At 43.7% G+C, this 17,327-nt stretch overlaps 1 protein-coding gene and 1 pseudogene across 1 annotated transcript; one reads left to right on the forward strand and one right to left on the reverse strand.

Moving 5' to 3' along the window:
* Window positions 1–132: 132 nt before the first annotated feature.
* LOC100859672 lies at window positions 133–4,467 on the reverse strand (annotated as a pseudogene).
* Window positions 4,468–9,274: 4,807 nt separating this feature from the next.
* Window positions 9,275–16,787, forward strand: LOC101752072. The gene is made up of 4 exons (XM_040655884.1): window positions 9,275–9,819; window positions 10,630–10,708; window positions 12,043–12,190; window positions 15,844–16,787. Exons 1-3 carry the CDS (start codon window positions 9,275–9,277, stop codon window positions 12,127–12,129), a joined length of 711 nt encoding a protein of 236 aa, XP_040511818.1. The 3' UTR covers window positions 12,130–12,190; window positions 15,844–16,787.
* The last annotated feature ends 540 nt before the right edge of the window (window positions 16,788–17,327 follow it).

Below are 17,327 nucleotides of genomic sequence, written 5' to 3' on the forward strand. Positions count from 1 at the left end.
CTCACCCTTACCTATCATCTCTTTAATCCTTACCCAGAGTCTGTTGACTCCCCAGCCACCTCCAGGCAGAACTCTACTTGCAACTGCTTGTTCACATAAAAATCTCTTTTGTCATGTTTATTCCCCATACTGTGTGCATTAGTAGAGGAGCTGTTTAGAGAGGCACTACATGTTGGGTTATCACAAAGCATTCAGTAGATTTCTCTGTAATGGTGTTGTTTAGAAACTTCCTTGCCTAAATGTAAATGCTGGAGGTGACCCCGCTGAAGCTTCCTTCATTTTGTTGATTTAATGACCCCTTGCGACCACATCACCCTTGTTCAGCAACGCTGCCTGGCCCTATGCTGTGTACATACATACAGCAGGACATCCAGGGTCCTAAGCTGGAGAGATGCTTAAAGCACTCATCTTGGGAGGAGCTGCCACAAGGATGATGTCTCCCAGTATCAGGTGGGAGGAGGGTACATGGGAAACAGGCTCCACTGGCTATGCACAGCAATAGGATGTGTGGTTCTGTTTTTCAGAAGGGGTCGTTGACGGCGCTTGATCAATTCCTTAATCTGCATCATTTGTAACGGTGGTCACGTCTCTCATGCCGTCCTGTCTGGCTGTCCAGATGTCCTCTCCGTAATTGATTGAATACTGGACTAGCATAATTCCTTGAACAGTGCACTTTAAATCGAGTCCTCCTGCAGGAGCCATCTCTGACTGTCTTTGACTGTAAAAAGGATAATCCCGCTGGTATCTGTTTTGGTGACTGTCTCTTTTATAATAATGATCACTGTCTCTGTTCCTTGACCTTTTGCCATGGTCTTTGTGACGTGACTGTGATCTGCTTGAATCTCTGGATGTAGCACTCTCATGACTAAGGGAATTTCTCTGGCTTTTTAAGGAGCTCTAATTTGTTCTGTTGTGGTCCTTCCTCAGCCTTTGAGGGCACAGGAGTGGCACTTGAGCTGGCTGACTGATACAGAATGCTCCATCTCAACAAACACCTTAACAAATGACAACAGTTTTCATCTGCATGGATTCTCCCTGTATCTGGCATATCCAAATAGTCCTTAGGCTAACAGACCTCACAGCTTTCCTTGTTTTAAGAATAAATGAGACTTCAAAATGGCATTTAACTTTCTCTTGCAACCCCAATTATACTCTCTTCCTACACCAGTATTTAGGCCACGTTTTCCCTGTTGGAGATTTAACAAGGTCTAAGATATGCAAGGCTTCTGTGAAAGTAATTGCATGAGAACAGGATTTGAATCTCTACTGCACATCCCAAAGAGCAAGCATGAAATCTCATTGTGGTACTTGGACAATAACTTCTCCCTTTTATATCATTCAGTGGTTAGAACTGAGGGGTTTGAATTATAAAATGCAAGCATCTGTGTAAGCTGTTGCTAGAGAGGGGACAAGATTCTCAAAAAGAACAATATTTAGAGGCAGGTTTCATACTATTCCTTCCGCAGTAAATTCTAAATGTTTGAGGGGTCAGATATTTCCTGTCAAAAATTCTCCTCTCTCCAAAAAAGCAATCACATGAAGACCCGCAAGAGGAACTTGTCTAGCAGAGTCTTTTCTCCATCCCCTTTTATATCAGGAATGCTAACACAGAAGTTTGTATTTTTGCTGAATACAAGCCTTACTTATACCGGATCTGGTTTTTAACCACCTAGCTCTCACTTAAATGCTTTGTAAAAATCACTAAGGCACACATGCTGCCTTGCCTTTGTGAGGCTGTAGGATGCAAAAAGCTGTTTCCCGGGTGCTTGGCCAAGGCAGGTAGAGAAGAAATTTTCTCCTTCGGTAAAAATCACTCTGAAGTAGCAGAGATGGAGAAGAGACCCTTAGGTTCTGCCTTACCTGTGAGAGACTGGCAGTCAGCAATTCAAGGACAAAGAACAAAAAAAGGGGACAAAGTGGTTGCACATACTGTCACAGGCTCACAAACACACGTTCTGGAATCTTCTTTTCAGGTGATAGTACAAGTTTGCTCTGCTAGTCCTTGGGTCACACTGAGGAACACAGTGCACCAAACAACCACTCATGAGAGTTTGGGTTTCACCAACCTCAGTGTTCCATTCACTACAAAGCCATGAGCAGAGCTGCCAGTGACTTGCACACAATGAGAAAGAAAGTGCACTAACTCAGAAACTAAATTTATAACTTCAGGGCACCCTACAGTCAATCAAAATTCAATACCGTTGTTGCCAGTAGTGGAAGGGCACTGAAAACGCTGTAACTGGCATGCACCCTAATTCAGGGAGCTTTGAAGGATTTAGAATACAACTGGTATTCCAAAATTTTAAAATGCAACTCAAAATTTAAGGAACAAGTATTTTTTGGACTGAACCTTACTTAACAGTAAGAGGATACCAGTAGGTATGTACACCGTAGCTGTGGATTCACAAGCTATATAAAAGCAGCTTAAAATGCCCTTCTCACTTTGCAAGTCAATGAAGTTGCTTTTCATTGTGTTGTCTCTATGCAATCAGTTACCTACAAGCTCCTCAGTAGAAGATGAATTTGCTGCCTTTTCTTTGAATAAAAGGTTTTGCAAAGAAATTGTCTCCTTTTTGGCTTTTTTGTTTGTTTCTTTTTAAGCGCGCTTTCCTAGTGGTTATGTTGTTTCACAGGAGACTGGCCTGGCTGGTGCTGGTGCATTCAGTGCCTGGAACAGAACAGCAGGTAGTCCGTCTGTCCACATGATTAAACTGTGTTCTGAAGACTGCACGCTTCAATGGGCTCCTGGAGGAGCTGTTGTGAGAAGTTTTCATGCATCTTTGCTGCCTCATCTGCATCCATCACATTCCCACAGACTTTGTTCAGGTCTTTTAACAGATTTGAAGACCACAGCTGCACAGATGTATCTGGTATGTTGCTTTCGAGCTGCATGGCTGGCACCACCATTCTATTACTTTCCCTGTGATTCCCTTACACACAGAATATATGACTCAGGACTAAGACAGAACATACTGTTAATCTATTCCAGTCGTCTGCATTTGACATGTTCAGTGTCTTGCACAGATAGCTCTGGCTCACTGTATCCTCTTTGAATGAAGGAAAACATGCCTTAGATGTAGAAATCTGCTGTTCGAAGACAGCAAGAGTTAACATGAAAATTATGGTCTGGATTTACCCATTCCAGTAGGATGGAAAGCTCTTGATGCTGGTTGCTTTTGCTGATGTACATGTTAAGTTTGTCACAATGAATGTAACGGTTCTTGGTGTGTCCTCAGTGCTGTAGTAAACTGTGCTTCTGCATTGTCCATGCAATTAATAGAAAAGCTGTACCGCCCTAAAAGAGCGTGCAGCTGGGCAGCATGATTAGAAAGCAATCAGGGCAACTGCTGGCAGAGCTGACGGACTTGTGAAATCTCCTGCAAAGCTGTGGCTTTGTGTCCTGCGTCAAGCTGATATATAGTACCATAACTTGGAAGGATGTCAAGGTAGAATAACATGTTTAGTTTCTCTAGCTGCATGCCGGCTTTGTCTGCGTACTTCTGAGCTTTCTCCAAGTGCCTGCTTGCATGGAATGCACTGTCACCATGCAGACAAGCACACACAGGTGTTTCTTGGGCAACCAGTGAAAGAAATCAGCAGGGCTGCTAAGCAGAATTTCATCATTATGCAGCGTGTGTAAGATCTGAATGCACTGCTGAAGCTGTTTCAGAAACAGTTACACACTTCTCATCTGCCCAGCATCTCGGTAATGTGTGACCTGCAGAACTAAGATGAATGTGCGTAACAACCCTTTCTCTACAGGGCTTCTTTTCCAGTTTTCAACTATCTATCTGGCCAACACAGGGTATGCAGAAGGTAGGCATCCTGCATCCTGTAACTTGTGTTCCATTATAAGGAGCATTCCCTCACGTAGGAGGAGCAATGCTCTTGTGTGCTCTGATCCCACCACCTGAGCATATTCTACTCCAACTCCTAGCAGGGCACATGCAGATGCCAAATCTTCCTCAAGAGTATGGAGCTGTGCAAGCTGGAACAGCAGCCTGCAGTGTCAATATGGCACCTGCTGTGACATCCAGATGGCCTTTGCCCTGCCTGCTGAGTTCTCCTGGCAGTACAGCTCACCCAGCAGGCTGGCTGCCTTGAATGCAAGCCCTTCACACCGCAGGATGTACTGCTCCAGGTGCACCCAGGCCTGCTTGGCATTGTGGGTGTGATGGCAGAGCACAGGGCTGAGCTGGGGGTGGGTGTGGGACTCCAGGCAGGCTGGGGGCTTTTGGGGCAGCACGGCCTGCAAGCAATACACACACAGCAGCACCCAGGGCTGGCTGCAGGTGCAGTGTGCTCGGCCAGGCCCATCTGTGCCACATAACTCACTTCGCTCTTGGCCCCAGCCACACCACTGCCTGACTCTGACCCCAAGCCTGAGCCTGGATTGGGTGCGACTGCCCCTCCATGGCCCACCTGAGGCTGCTGCTGAGGGGCCACAGCCACTGACGCCATCTTCATACCGCCATGACAACACCAAAGGGAGGAGGGCAGGGGGAAGAAGGGGCAGAGGGAGACCTAAGGATTGCCCCACTATGGCTGGGTGCTATGACAGGTCTTCTTCCTCCACTGTGTCTGAGAGCAGGAACACAAGAGACCCAAGGAGCCAGTCACAAGCCATCTCATGGAAATACAGGCCCTGCTTCCACCTCTGCATGGCTCCCTGAGGGACTCAGCCATGAGGACTCACTGTCACCTACCTCACAGTCTGGTGCTACAGAGACCTGGGGCTGGGTCCAGTTTCTGTGCAAGAGACCTCTTACCCTCAGCTCACCACTGAGTGAAGGAAAGCTTAATTTAGGGACAGCTGCATCCTTTTGTATCTAGATGTTCCCCAGGATGGAACAGCTTCCTTTCCATTATTTTCTATGACACATGGCTTCATTAAGTGGACAGTTCAAATGCTCCTTATTTTTGAATTGTTCCGTCCCTTCTAGAAAAGCTGGTGTCCCTTGAACATACCTGGGTAGGGCCACCTTCTTCCCAGAGGTTTGCAGAACAGCTGACGTTCCTGCTGCTGACCTGAGCTACAGATTGACAATCAGGCCACACAGTGGCAAGCACTCTTCTTCAACAGGACAAATATGACTGTGTGTGGCATTTGTACTTTGTGTGACCATTTCGCATAAAACCCACGAGGAAACAGAAATGAAAAATGTGCACTCTTGTTTGAGAACAGATGTGATGGTTAAAAATAGTTTCAGTCTAAAAGAAATTTTGAGAACAGTGTGCCTTGCAGGGTTAAACACAATATTGATTGTGAGTTTTTCTAATCCAGCCTGGAATCATAATGCTTTTGGATATGGCACCTAGGGTGAAAGAAATAATAGCTGTTTTAACACTTCTGGAAGGTCTGAAGGGCCTGAGTTCCTGCTGGAAAGCATGGTACAAGATCTGGCTCAGCACTGCAGTAGCAACATGGTATTAAAGTGGCATGAGGAGCACAACAGAAAATATTCTCTGCTGCTACAGTCTGCCAGATAGAATTACTAAATAAATATTCAACCATGGGAAAGGTGGCAGGAAACCAAAAAGAGTGAAAAATGGCTGTGTTTATCCCTTGGAAGATAGCAAATCCTATGCTGCTACAAAAAGAAGTCACTTAGCAGGGCTGTCGAGTGGGGATGGACAGAGTGGAGATGGACTCTTCAGAGTCTGAGGTTAGTACAGTCAGTTCTGGGGTCCTCTCAGAAAATGGTTTAACATACCCAACAATCACACAATAATGTGAAGAAGAGTCACTGTCACTGGAGTAAACACTGGCCTGTAACTGGGGATGCAGTGTGGCTCTCTCCCTAGCACACTGAATCACAGAACCACAGAAGCTGGAAGAGAGATCCAGACATCATTGAGTCCAACCCCCCTGCTAAAGCAGGTACCCTACAATAGATTACACAAGAGGTGTCCAGGCATGTTTTGAATATCTCCATAGGAGGAGACTCCACAACCTCTCTGGGCAACTTGTTCCAGTGCTGTGTCACTCTTACGGTAAAGAAGTTCTTCACACGTTAATACAGAATTTCCTACCTAAAAGTTTTAGGCCATTACTCCTCATGGTATCACTACACACCACCACCAAGTACCCGGCCTCAACCATTTGCCTCCCACCTCCATTTAGATATTTACAAACATTTATCAGATCCTCTCTCAGTCTTCTTTTCTTGAGGCTGAACAGACCAAGGTTACTCAGCCTCTTCTCATGACGGAGATGCTCCATGCCCTTTATCATCTTTGTGGCTCTCCACTGGACTCCTTCTAGGAGAATCCTGTCTTTTTTGTACCAGGGAGCCCAGAACTGCACAAAGTATTCTAAATGCGGCCTCCCCAGGGCAGAGTAGAGAGGGAGGATCACCACTCTCAGCCTGCCCGTGCACTAATGCACCTCAGGATACCATTGGCCTTCTTGGCCACAAGGGCACACTGTTGGCTCATGGTCACCATGTTGCCCCCCAGGACTCCCAGGTTCTTCTCCACAGAGCTCATCTCCACAAGCGCTCCACTTGTGCATCATTCACCCCCAGGTGGAGCTCAATACATTCTAGTTGCTCTCACACAAAGAGCAACTCTACCACTGTCCTGCCAAACAGTCTTTCCTAGTGAGGATATAGCCATCCACAACAGCATTCCAGTCATGTGAGCTGTCCCACCATACCTCTGTGATCTCAGTGAGACCATGGCCCTGTAACCCCACACAGATCTCTGGTTCTTCCTGTTTACTTCCCATGCTGTGTACATTGGTATACAGGCACTTTAAGGAAACAGAGGCTGCAGGTATCTCTAGAGGGAAGCAAGAAGGTTTAAGACAGGCTATTGGCAATGTTATCTTCTCTAAGAGGTCCTCACAAGATCCTATCAGACAGTTGAGAGGCTTTTCTCCACAGTTTACTAAAAAGACAGCATTCCCAGGCCCTCTTCTGTCAGAAGTAACTCCATACCCTTCCCCCATTGAATCTTGATTAATGCTCTGGTAATCAATCCAGCCAACTAACTCCCCGGAACACTTCTGCCCCATCTGCTCAGTTGCATTCTGTCTGATGCCCACATACCAGGTCTCTCAAAGGCATGCCCAGGATAATACCCAAAACCTTGATCCTGACACCATCATTACTCAGCCAGTAATTAATGTGATGTATTCTTCTCCTTCTTTCCAGGACCCAGACACTAGTTGGAAGGACAGAGGAGAACACTACTTGTGCTCCCAACCCCTCTAGCATTTTGCAAGGCATGCAAAGTCCCTGTCAATGCAGAGTCCGCATCAGAGCTTTCTGATAACTTCAGAAGAGTACCTACAGTTGCACCATCTCTTCTAAAATGAAGTATGCAGGCCCTGGAGTTTCATCATCCCAGGGGACATGACATACTCCAGACAAAGATGAACTCTGCTTTGGCCCTTGAGAATCTGCCTCATCTGGAAAGACTGCAATAACTGATGAGTGAGAATGGCTTCTTTCACCATATATTGGTGTAGGATAGTCATAGTTGGCATACTGAACATATGCCTCTAAGTCAAAAGGGCTTTTGTCAAAACTGATGGTGCTGCCTTCAGGGCTGGCAAAAGAGGCATTTTCTGTGTACGTCATCTTCAACACAGCTGAAACAGAACCTGTGTAAGCAATGATCTAGATAGGCAACATTGCCAAATCTGTCCAAGCAAATGGGGCACCTAGAGTCAGGAGAGAAATCCACTGGCATTGTCTGCAGCTTGTTGGTGCTAGCTTTGGGCTAACAGCTGCTGTCCTCTGAAAATGGGCTACAGAAATCGTGTTCTAAAAAAGAAAGAGACAAAAAGATTTGTGCTCTTTCTGAGAGAAAATAAATAAAAAAAAGGGCTAAGTCTAGAGACAGAAACCTATAACAGCCACTTTTAAGGCTGCAAATGCCAGCATTAATTCTGAGAGAACCCCAAACAAAGAAGCAGTGCAACATAACCACTTCGCCTGCTTCTCTTTGCAGTAAAATCCGATCACTTTGGCATGATCACAAGGTTTAGGAACAACAGGGAGTCTTCCAAAGCACACTTTTAAAAGTGACCAGCACTTATAAATGGAAGACAGGAGAAATTTCCTCTGTCCTTGAAGAAGACAGGTTCCTGTACCCTCTGCCTGTGTTTTGCTGGTCCAGCAGCACTGAGTGCACCATGTGCATCTTGTTGCACCAGAAGACTTTTCCAGGAAGACACTGCAGCCTGAGCTGATCTTTTATGACATCACAGCCAGATGTTACCTCCGCATCCACCCTCAAGCCCACGGCAGTAATTTCTCAGCAAGATATATTCTGATAGGCTAAAGCTACATTTATACAAACATGACAGGCTCGGCAACTTCATCTGCCAGTTCCCTTGGAACCCGGACATGGATCTCATCAGGTCCCATGGACTTGTGTACCCTGAGGTTCTAGTTTTCTATAAACTATTATGTTCTCTCATCACCTTGTTTCTGCTACAGCCCGTGACCAGACATTTCTATCTCTTCCATCTTCTGACCATGTCTTCACTGTGACACTGCCAGAGATGTCCCAGAGAGAGTGGGTTTCTTTTCTGTGCTCCTCACACGTAGCTGTGACAAGAGAAAAGAAAATGGCAGGACTTGGGCCTCATATTTCTCCAACAGAGCTACCAAGCTCCTGGTACCACTAAAAGCAAAAGAACTTTCTTGTACAAAACTGGAGTTTGTGTTTATGTTCTATCCAAAGCAGAGAGAACAGCTTTGCAGCTACTTCACAGCTTGGCTTTCTCAACCAGACCAACTCTTCTTTTGGAGATAACGGAAAAATGAGTGGATCAACCAAAGTTTATTTTAATATGTCTTCAGGATTTTTAAACTTCCATGAAAGTAACTTCTGAATTGAAAGTGAAATTTAAGCTGTAAACAGGAACAATTTATAGTCCGGAGAGGACAGCATCTCGGAAGGTGTGGAAAGCTTGACAAGGTGTGCTGTCACCTCATTAATCTCCATGCACTGCAGATAATGGAGACCCTCAATGTGTTTTCTGTAATGTGACAAAATGACTCTTTTTAGGATTTAGATAACAAGCTGGAGTCCTCCATGCAGTTAGTGGCCTCATCACCATATCTGCACACACAATCAACTAGCAGCTGCCATGGGGGATCTACATCTGCCAGGCCAAGGTGCACAGGGTGTATGTGGCAAGGATTTGGTAGTGGTAGGGGCTGAAGGATCTGTCCCACACCAGACATGGACAGTTCCCGTTGCATCCAGTGCACCCACTGCTGCACAAAGATAAGCCCAGCAAAAAATCTGTTGTTAAATGTGGGAAAAGCAATGGGAAAGAAGTGGCCCCGCAGGCACCGAGTTAGTGCAGGAGGAGCTCCATGTGCAGAGCAGCAGCTCCCTGCAGCCCAACAGAGGCCCGTGGTGGAGCAGGCTGTCCCCTGCAGCCCGTGGGCACAGCACGGAGCAGATCTCCCCGTGCAGCCACGGAGGAGCTCCCGGTGCAGCAGCGGATGCGGCCTGGGGGCGGCACAGCACGCGGATACCCCCGGGCCGGAGCTGCAGCCCGACCAGAGCGGCCCGCGGTGCCGCAGGAGGGCCGGGGGAGCTGCTGCCCGTGGGGCCCGCGCTGGAGCAGCGCCTGAAGGGTGGGCCCCGTGGTACGGAGCCGTGCCGGGGCAGCGCCTGGGGAGCTGCAGCCTGTGGGAAGCCCACCACGCGGGAGCCGTTCAGGAAGGACGGCGTCCGTGGGAGGGACCCACGTGGGGGAGGGGCAGCGAGTGACCACGGGTGGCAGAGACGATGGGTTACACAGTGGCCGCAGCGCGTGTTGCCCTGCACTGCTGGGAGGGAATGGAAAAGGTGGGTGAGGAGAAGGCGGTTTCCTTTTGCTTTTAGTTCTCCCTGCTCCAGACTGTTAGTAACTCCCTGTGCTGAGTTGGTTTTGCCCATGATGGTAATTGGAGAGCTTCAGCCCTCACACGTACAAAAGCCTGAGCAACTTGGTCTGACCCTATAATCTGATCCTGCTTTTGTGTGGGAGCTTTCCCCACAGACATCCCAGGGCCCCTTCCAACCACATGGATTCTGTGATCTTATCATCCTTAGGAAGGACGGAGTTTAAGATGGGCATTAGTAGAGTCCATGTCAGTACATTTATAGGGGAAAAAAAAAAAAAGGAAGTATTTTTAATTTTTCTCGTCTCTTGTATCTCTGTGCCACTCAGCAGTTTGATATCTACTTAAGTGTAAAGTTTTCTGCTCATCCAACCTTGCTGAAATGGATGGGCTAAAACTCAGGTTGTAAGAAATGCATCGGCGTCCATAAATCCTTTAACTGTCATTGTGAAGGACATTTGCAGGAGACTGATCAGCACTTTCAGTAGCTACTTCCTGCCCACTTAAATATTTTGGTAAGAGGAACTGAAGGAAGCTTTATATTTTCATTGTAAAACACGAAAGTGTATTTGTCTGTGTTTATTTTGTTCTTCACTCAGTAGTATATTGAGAATGCTGTTCAGAAGAATCTTCTGGAAAGAAAATGTTTCTTGAATAACTTGATCTCTAATGGAGAAACAGTGAGGGTCGGACTCGCAGTAATACTTTTCCTGCATTCACGACAACCTGCCTCTGAATGTTGACAAAATCAAGATTTAATTCTTTTCTTTGGTAGGGTGCTTTTTCTGGAAGACAGTGTATTTGATGAAGTCAAAGGGAGTCTCAAGGGGAAGACTATGAAGAAAGAGACAGAAGTAAGTGAACAAAATCAAAATAAATGGAGACAGGAAATGTTATTTTTCAGCCATATAACATTATTAGCAGTGTTCAGAGGTTTTTCCAGTAGCATTTTTATTCTGTTCACTTGGTCATTTTGCTATCATTTTTAAGTATCAGTGCTGTGAAATCATAATGTTATGATTGACATGAAGCTCTAATTCTTCTGTATTCACCTCTTTGTTCAGCAAGCTTCCAGTCAGATCTGTGAGTTTTTTGTTTTCTTGCTTCAAGGAAGAAACTGTACATGTTAAACTCCTCTGTCACAGTGTGAGGAATGCTCAGAGTTGAAGATTTCTAGTTAGGCAAAGATCTTACAGATAGCAGCAAAATTCATCATTACAGTAATGGACACATGCCCCCCTAATGGCAAGGGAGATATTGTGCACCAGTCAGTGACATTCATTCAGTTACATACCCTAAACCCGACGCAGGTAAAGCCTCTCCTGGTGCCCATTGGTTGAGCATCTCAGGCTCACAGTCTTCCCGATGCTGTTGCTACGATACATCTCCATATTAAGTCTGTTACCAATCTGCTGTCTTTAGGTGTGCTTTGTACTGTGAAATATTGGAGATGGGAGGGCTAAATAAAGTTAGCACATCCGTTCTGTCCTGTGCTCGGCACTCCGCGTACTGTCCTGTGCTAGGCTCTCCCCATCCTGCATATTCTCCTTCCAGGTCAGAACACCCCATTCTTAATTTTACTCTGTTCAGCAGCTTCCTCTACTAGCAATAACATAAGTAACTGTTGCACAGGAAGAGCCTACGCTACATACAGAAAATACTGGAAACTTCCACTGCAAAAACACAATCTACCTCTCACAACAGGGCATTATATAAAGCCAAACACAGGAACAGAAAGGTATTTTTTTCCCGGTCCCATTAATTATAAAACATTTGTGGATGCTGAGGGGTGAGAAAAGTCGTAAAATATTCAGCAGCATCTGTTTTCTATTTATTGGACATGCACCTTCCAAGAAAATATGTAAGGCAATGACAAGAGTTTTTTTTTTCCTGAGTCCATAATCTCAGACACAGAACCCCAAGGGGTCAGAATGAGCTCCTAATTCTGTGACTCCTTTCACATCTGCTCCACTGAACTGTCATTTCTGAGTACAGCCTATCTGTTGATGGGGTTATACAGATTCCTTAATACTTATCTGGGCTCTAAAGCAGATTTCTACACCGGCTGCATAAATGCTAACATAAAAGTTTTACATTTGGAAGAATTTAAAAAAAAAAAAAAAAAAGAAAAGAAAGGAAACGTAAGCAGTGGTATTTATTGTTTCCTATGCATTTCTTTGTTCTCCAGGTGTTTTACTGCTGCAAACTTTTCTGTGATAACTGCTGTTTTCAAATGCCTGAATTCTGCCAGCTGACCCAATGGCTGCTGAAGTGAGAAAGGACAGTCCAGGGTGCTGGATCCTTTGGTCCTTACGGATTTCATGGGACGGTGCAGGGTGAGTTGAGAGGTGCTCAGCTTTCAGTGGTGCCTTCAGTCTGCGTTGTTTCTCTGCCCATCGACAGCTGACATATGCTTAAGTTTAGGGCTACACTGTGCCCTCATGCCAAGAACCGCCTCCTGCATTAGCAAGCTACTTATAACTTCATTGTTATGACTGGTATACTAGACACCTTTGCGTCTCCTGTGAGTTCAGGCTGTCTTTGCCACTGACAGGCTGTCCACGTTGCAGAATTCCCCAGAGCACTGCTCTATTTTCTACCAACCTCCATTGCTTTTGAATGGGGTTTTGCCTGTGGCTTTGCCATATGTTCAGGTGATTGCTGTTCTTATCTAAGAATGCTCTTTTTGCATGTAAGTAGATGCAGATATCCATGATGTAAGTTTGTATGCTTGTTAGACTGCATCTTCTGGGACATCTCTCTTTTTTGAAGGAAAAAGAAAAAGAGGATAATAGTGTTTTGTAAATAAGTTCTTTGTCCAGGCAATCATAGGAATAGCAAGTAGACAGACACTTTCTGAAAAGAAAGTATTATTGCCTTAAATTGGAAGTGCTGGAAGTTCTTCCTATAATTTTTAGATTCTATTTGGAGTTTGAAACTATTTCTTAATCAATTCAGATGCATGCCAACTCTTTCCAAAAGATTAGTTAGTACCTCTTTTAGAGTCTAAAATATTTGGATTTTCTGATGTTTAGATATTTTAGGCAGAGAAATGTAGTGCCTGACCAGCTCGGATACAGAAATTTTGAAGTGTTTTTTCCTCATCTCTGTCAGAACCTGAATAGATACCTTTCTGTCAAAGAGGGTCCACTCAATTGACGTCTCATATCCTGAGTTTTTTTCAAAAGCTGGTCTCTTATTTCAGTACGTACATCCAAATGGAACTACACTCTGAGAGGTGCTCTACACTTACGCAGACGTAGAAGTACCATTTCACATACTGGCTCTTCCTCTGCATATAAATGACTTCATCACAGCGTTACAGCTTTGCAGCATGGTTTTCTTTACTCCTGAATAGTTAATGGAATTGTCTTTTTTTTTTTTTTTTTTTTTTTTGTCCTCTGTGTAAAAAAAAACTCAAATCACGAACAGTAGGAAGTCAGAAGACAGACAGTGACTTATCTGCCTTTTGAAAGTGAATTGGTAAAGTATATGTCTACTGAAAATATGAGACCTTTGTGATTACTTCCTTGCAGGCTCTATCTGAGGAAAAGTAGATAAGTATATTACTTTGAACTGCCATGAAATGTAGCTGGTCAGATATCATTTCTTAGGAGCTGTTGCCTGCCATCTGTTTTTCCTCTTTCTCTATCTACACTTAAGAACTCAGTGAAAAACACGGTGCTGGTTAAACCTAGCATAGCTCCACACCAAGATAGCTGAGATTGGCAAAGCCGGCTTCAAGTGTTTGTAGCAGCCTATTTTGTCTCTATGTTGTTTTCTCCCTGTCTTTGTGTCAGCTGGGACAAAATTGTTTTCTTCAGAATGTCTGGTATGTCTGGTACGATGCTAAGGTTTGGTTCTGGGAGAAAAACAATGTTGATAACACATCGGTGTTTGTAGTTGCTGCTAAGCAGTGTTGTATAAAGCCAAGGCCATTCACTGCAAATGTATGGCTGCTTTGGTGCAGACTGTTTGGTTGGTCTGGGGGTTGCTTAGCATAGCTTTTGAAAAATCACAGTCTAGGAGCCATAAGTATGAAGCAGCTCTGAAAACCTTAGTTGATATTTAATACTTGTGGGAAATGAAACACTTGAAAAACTTACCATTTTGTAAGTCTTTGATAGTCTTTCTCAGATTTGATTTATCCTTTTAGACTGTCCCTACTTTGAACAATCCATGTATAAACCAGTGGACAAATAGGATAAGGGCTGCAGCTAAAATGGTGGACTGTTCTGAGGCTCTCTTTGAGAACACAGGGTAAAAATATATAGTCCTCTTTCACTTTAGTTATGCCGTGTTAAGCTAGGGTAATCAAGGTGTTGTCTACACAGTCACTCCAATTAGGTAGCTCAGGTCTGCTGCAAGAAGTTCTTTTACTTATTAATCTCAACCTCCTTTTTACACTTTGGAGCTAGCACAGACTTTGAGGAAGTTATTTATAAATTCTTACCAGGGAAGTAATCCTTTTTCAAACACGCTTCAAATGAGTAGGGAGGAAGAACATGCAAAAGATGAGTTCCTTAATATGGCTAGTATGAATGCTAGCGCATGAGAGATGTGAGAAAGATCATCCAGAGTCGATGGCTGCTGAGATTTATGCAATTATAAAATCACAACATAGACTATTACCAAAGCAGAACCTTTAAATCTGAGGGTAGGCTGTATTTGTTGAAGGGAATCCGTAGTTGTGCTATATAGCACAGAATGGCTGAGGTGAAATTGTAATTGTATACATCAAAGGTGTGTACTAAAAGCAGACAGTGTCACAATTTAATGGTCAAGGTCATGGCTGCAGATAACAGTAAACACTGAAAGGCGCTCACTTCAGGAGATAATGTCTTTCTGTGTTTCATACTGCTTGAATGCTGAAGTAGGTCCAAGCAAACTGCTGCGTAAGTCAAAGTTGTGTGGTGTTCATCAGGGTAACTGTGGTGGGGTCATATTAAATAGGTTAATTAATTAAATAGACAAGTGGGTTTGATCAGGAAAAGGTCAGCTCACCCAGAGGTGTGCCATAACTGGAGGAAATGGAGGCAGGAAGATACCTCATTCTAGGAGATTTTCAGAGATGTTGCAATGCTTTTTGGCAAGATAGACATACATTCTGGGGGCTCTACGAACCTTCCAAATATCTAAGGGTCTTGAGAAAATATCAGGATCATAGGGTCTGATACATATCCTTAGGATGCTTCTATCTATCCAGGAAGCCAAGTAGCAAATACTGTAGTCCCAGCCGTATTTAGTACTTGTATGTTTCAGATGAGAGCCGAGGCCTCATTTCTGCTTCCATGGCAAAAGAAGCTGTTTTTCACCCATCTAGAGATCCTGGATTGCCCTCTCCCTGGCTACATTTTTTTACTGGCAGCACACAAGGAGAAACAAAAATTCCAGACTGAAAAGAATACAAATGAAAAATCTCTTTAATTTCAGGTTCAGTGGGACTAACTGGGAGATTCTGTGGTCAGGACCAGATTTACTCTGAAGCTGCACAAAGGATATGATTGGTCCAGGTCTTAAGTGTCCAGATCTAGTCCAAGACCACGTTTTTGAGGGTGTTTTGGAGTGTTTTTTAACAGACCCTGGTTAAAGAGCTGGTGATTAGGCCAGGAATGTTATGACAAAACTTGCATGGGTTTCTGGTATGGAGCTAAGTATCTTTCTCTCACCTGCAAAACCAAAGATTCAAGAACTCAAATCACACAGTTAGCCTGCACAGAAACTTGAGTGCATTTTGTAGCTGCGTACTCCTCTCCACTTCTTTTCAACACAGCCTTTACATTTTGTTTCACTGCTACCCAAAATGCTTTTCATTCAGGTTTATGACAGTTTGATGACATGAACTTTTTTCTTGCTGGTATTATTTTTCATTATCTTCTTGTTTCCCATTTAAAGCAATGACAATTAATATGTTTTGCTTCTTGTTGCCTTCATCTTTCTCACATTTTTTCTAAAAATGTTGTTTCAAATTTTTCTGTTTTTTCCCTAGAAATAATAGAACTCTGAAATAGAAGAGAAGGAAAAGAAAGAGGAGAAGGAAGACAGGACGAAAAAAAGCACTAATACCATATGAGAATTTAAAGCCTAGTTGTTCTTCATACTTTTCACCCAAGAGCAACAGAAGTGGAAAAATAAGAGCAGGAGTTGGGTCTAAAACACTTTATTTTTTAGGAAGAGAATGGAGAAATGTTAATACGTACAAATTTCTGGTATTTCTTTACTTTTTTATTTTTATTATTTTTGCAGAACATGCTATAAAACTCCTTAAGAATCACAGAATCACAGTTATTTTTGGTTCGGCTTCAGCTGGTGCAGTTACATGTTTGTTTGAAGTCTATAGCTTCTGATAGACAAAATGGCCAAACATTCAGGATCTTAAGCTTTCCTTCCTGACCTCCAGAGCATCGTGTGTAGGCACTACTATTATGATTCTTGCTAGATGTTATTGAGCCACAGATTTCAGGTCTCTACTCAGTTTACTTTTACAACATAAAAGTGGATAAATCTTCACTTGAGTTTTTCTTAAGTTCTCCGATAGGAGTAGGAACAGGCTGAGCCTGATGATAGCTGCTGTGTTGTAAACACCTACATGTAACACTTATGAAATACAGGTCCTTGTGTACTCCATAGCAAAGCTTGTGGGTTGTTTCAGGCAGTAAACCTGTCCAATCAAGTCTAGGTGAACCAAAGTTATTCTGAAATACAGCTTTTAGGCTGTTTAGTAAATTGCAAACATTCAGTGAAAGCTGCCTCTTTCCTTGGACAGAATCCCTTTATTAATTTTACTATGGGAAAAGCATGGTGTAGACTTTTAATGAGACATACAAAACAGTTATTGTTTTTCACAAAGTCAGCTGTGTAGTGTGTATCACTCTTTTCCTGATTTTTTCCTCTGTGTAATGTTTGATAAGTGCAGTAAATCCAAGAAGTGTTGCCTGTTTCAGTTGTGTGTGTTTTGTTGTTGACTGGAATATTAATGAAAATATACCTGATGGCTTGGGCAACAGGGACACTGTGTAAATCAGATTTATATATCAAATAGCACAGTGAAGGTCCATTCACATCCACCAAAGTAATGATTATGAGTGTGCTGTTGGCAGTTTGATGGTAGCAGCAACAATTCCTGCTTCTGTCAGCTGGAAAAAAAGAAGTGTACAGGCTTGCCGTGCCTTGAAAAATCTGACTTCTGAGAGGAGCAGGTAAATTGAGCAACACTTCCTTTTGATCATTTATTGTCTGTTCTCTCTTTATCTGTAGTGTGCTGAGGCACAGAGTCAGCAGAATACAGGGGGAGACTAAGGAAAAGTAATGAGCAGCTGTAGCCTGTGGAAACTCAGTCCCCATGCACATTAAACTTTCTCTCTTGTCAGTGATCCATTATTCAAGCTCGTCACAAGCTGGAAATATCATTTTCAAAGACAAAACAACCCCGAAAGCAACATAAGCAAGCAAACAACCCAACAAGTTATAGTT

This window comes from Gallus gallus, chromosome Z (genome assembly GCF_016699485.2).
Source record: "Gallus gallus isolate bGalGal1 chromosome Z, bGalGal1.mat.broiler.GRCg7b, whole genome shotgun sequence".
Classification (NCBI taxonomy): domain Eukaryota; kingdom Metazoa; phylum Chordata; class Aves; order Galliformes; family Phasianidae; genus Gallus; species Gallus gallus.

Bases quoted from the DNA above. Each gene is read 5' to 3' on its own strand.
- LOC101752072 (XM_040655884.1), top strand. From the start codon at position 9,275: ATGTGGGAAAAGCAATGGGAAAGAAGTGGCCCCGCAGGCACCGAGTTA. The intron at 9,820-10,629 runs GTGGGTGAGGAG...TTTCTTTGGTAG, and splicing joins GCTGGGAGGGAATGGAAAAG to GGTGCTTTTTCTGGAAGACA. The intron at 10,709-12,042 runs GTAAGTGAACAA...TTTGTTCTCCAG, and splicing joins CTATGAAGAAAGAGACAGAA to GTGTTTTACTGCTGCAAACT.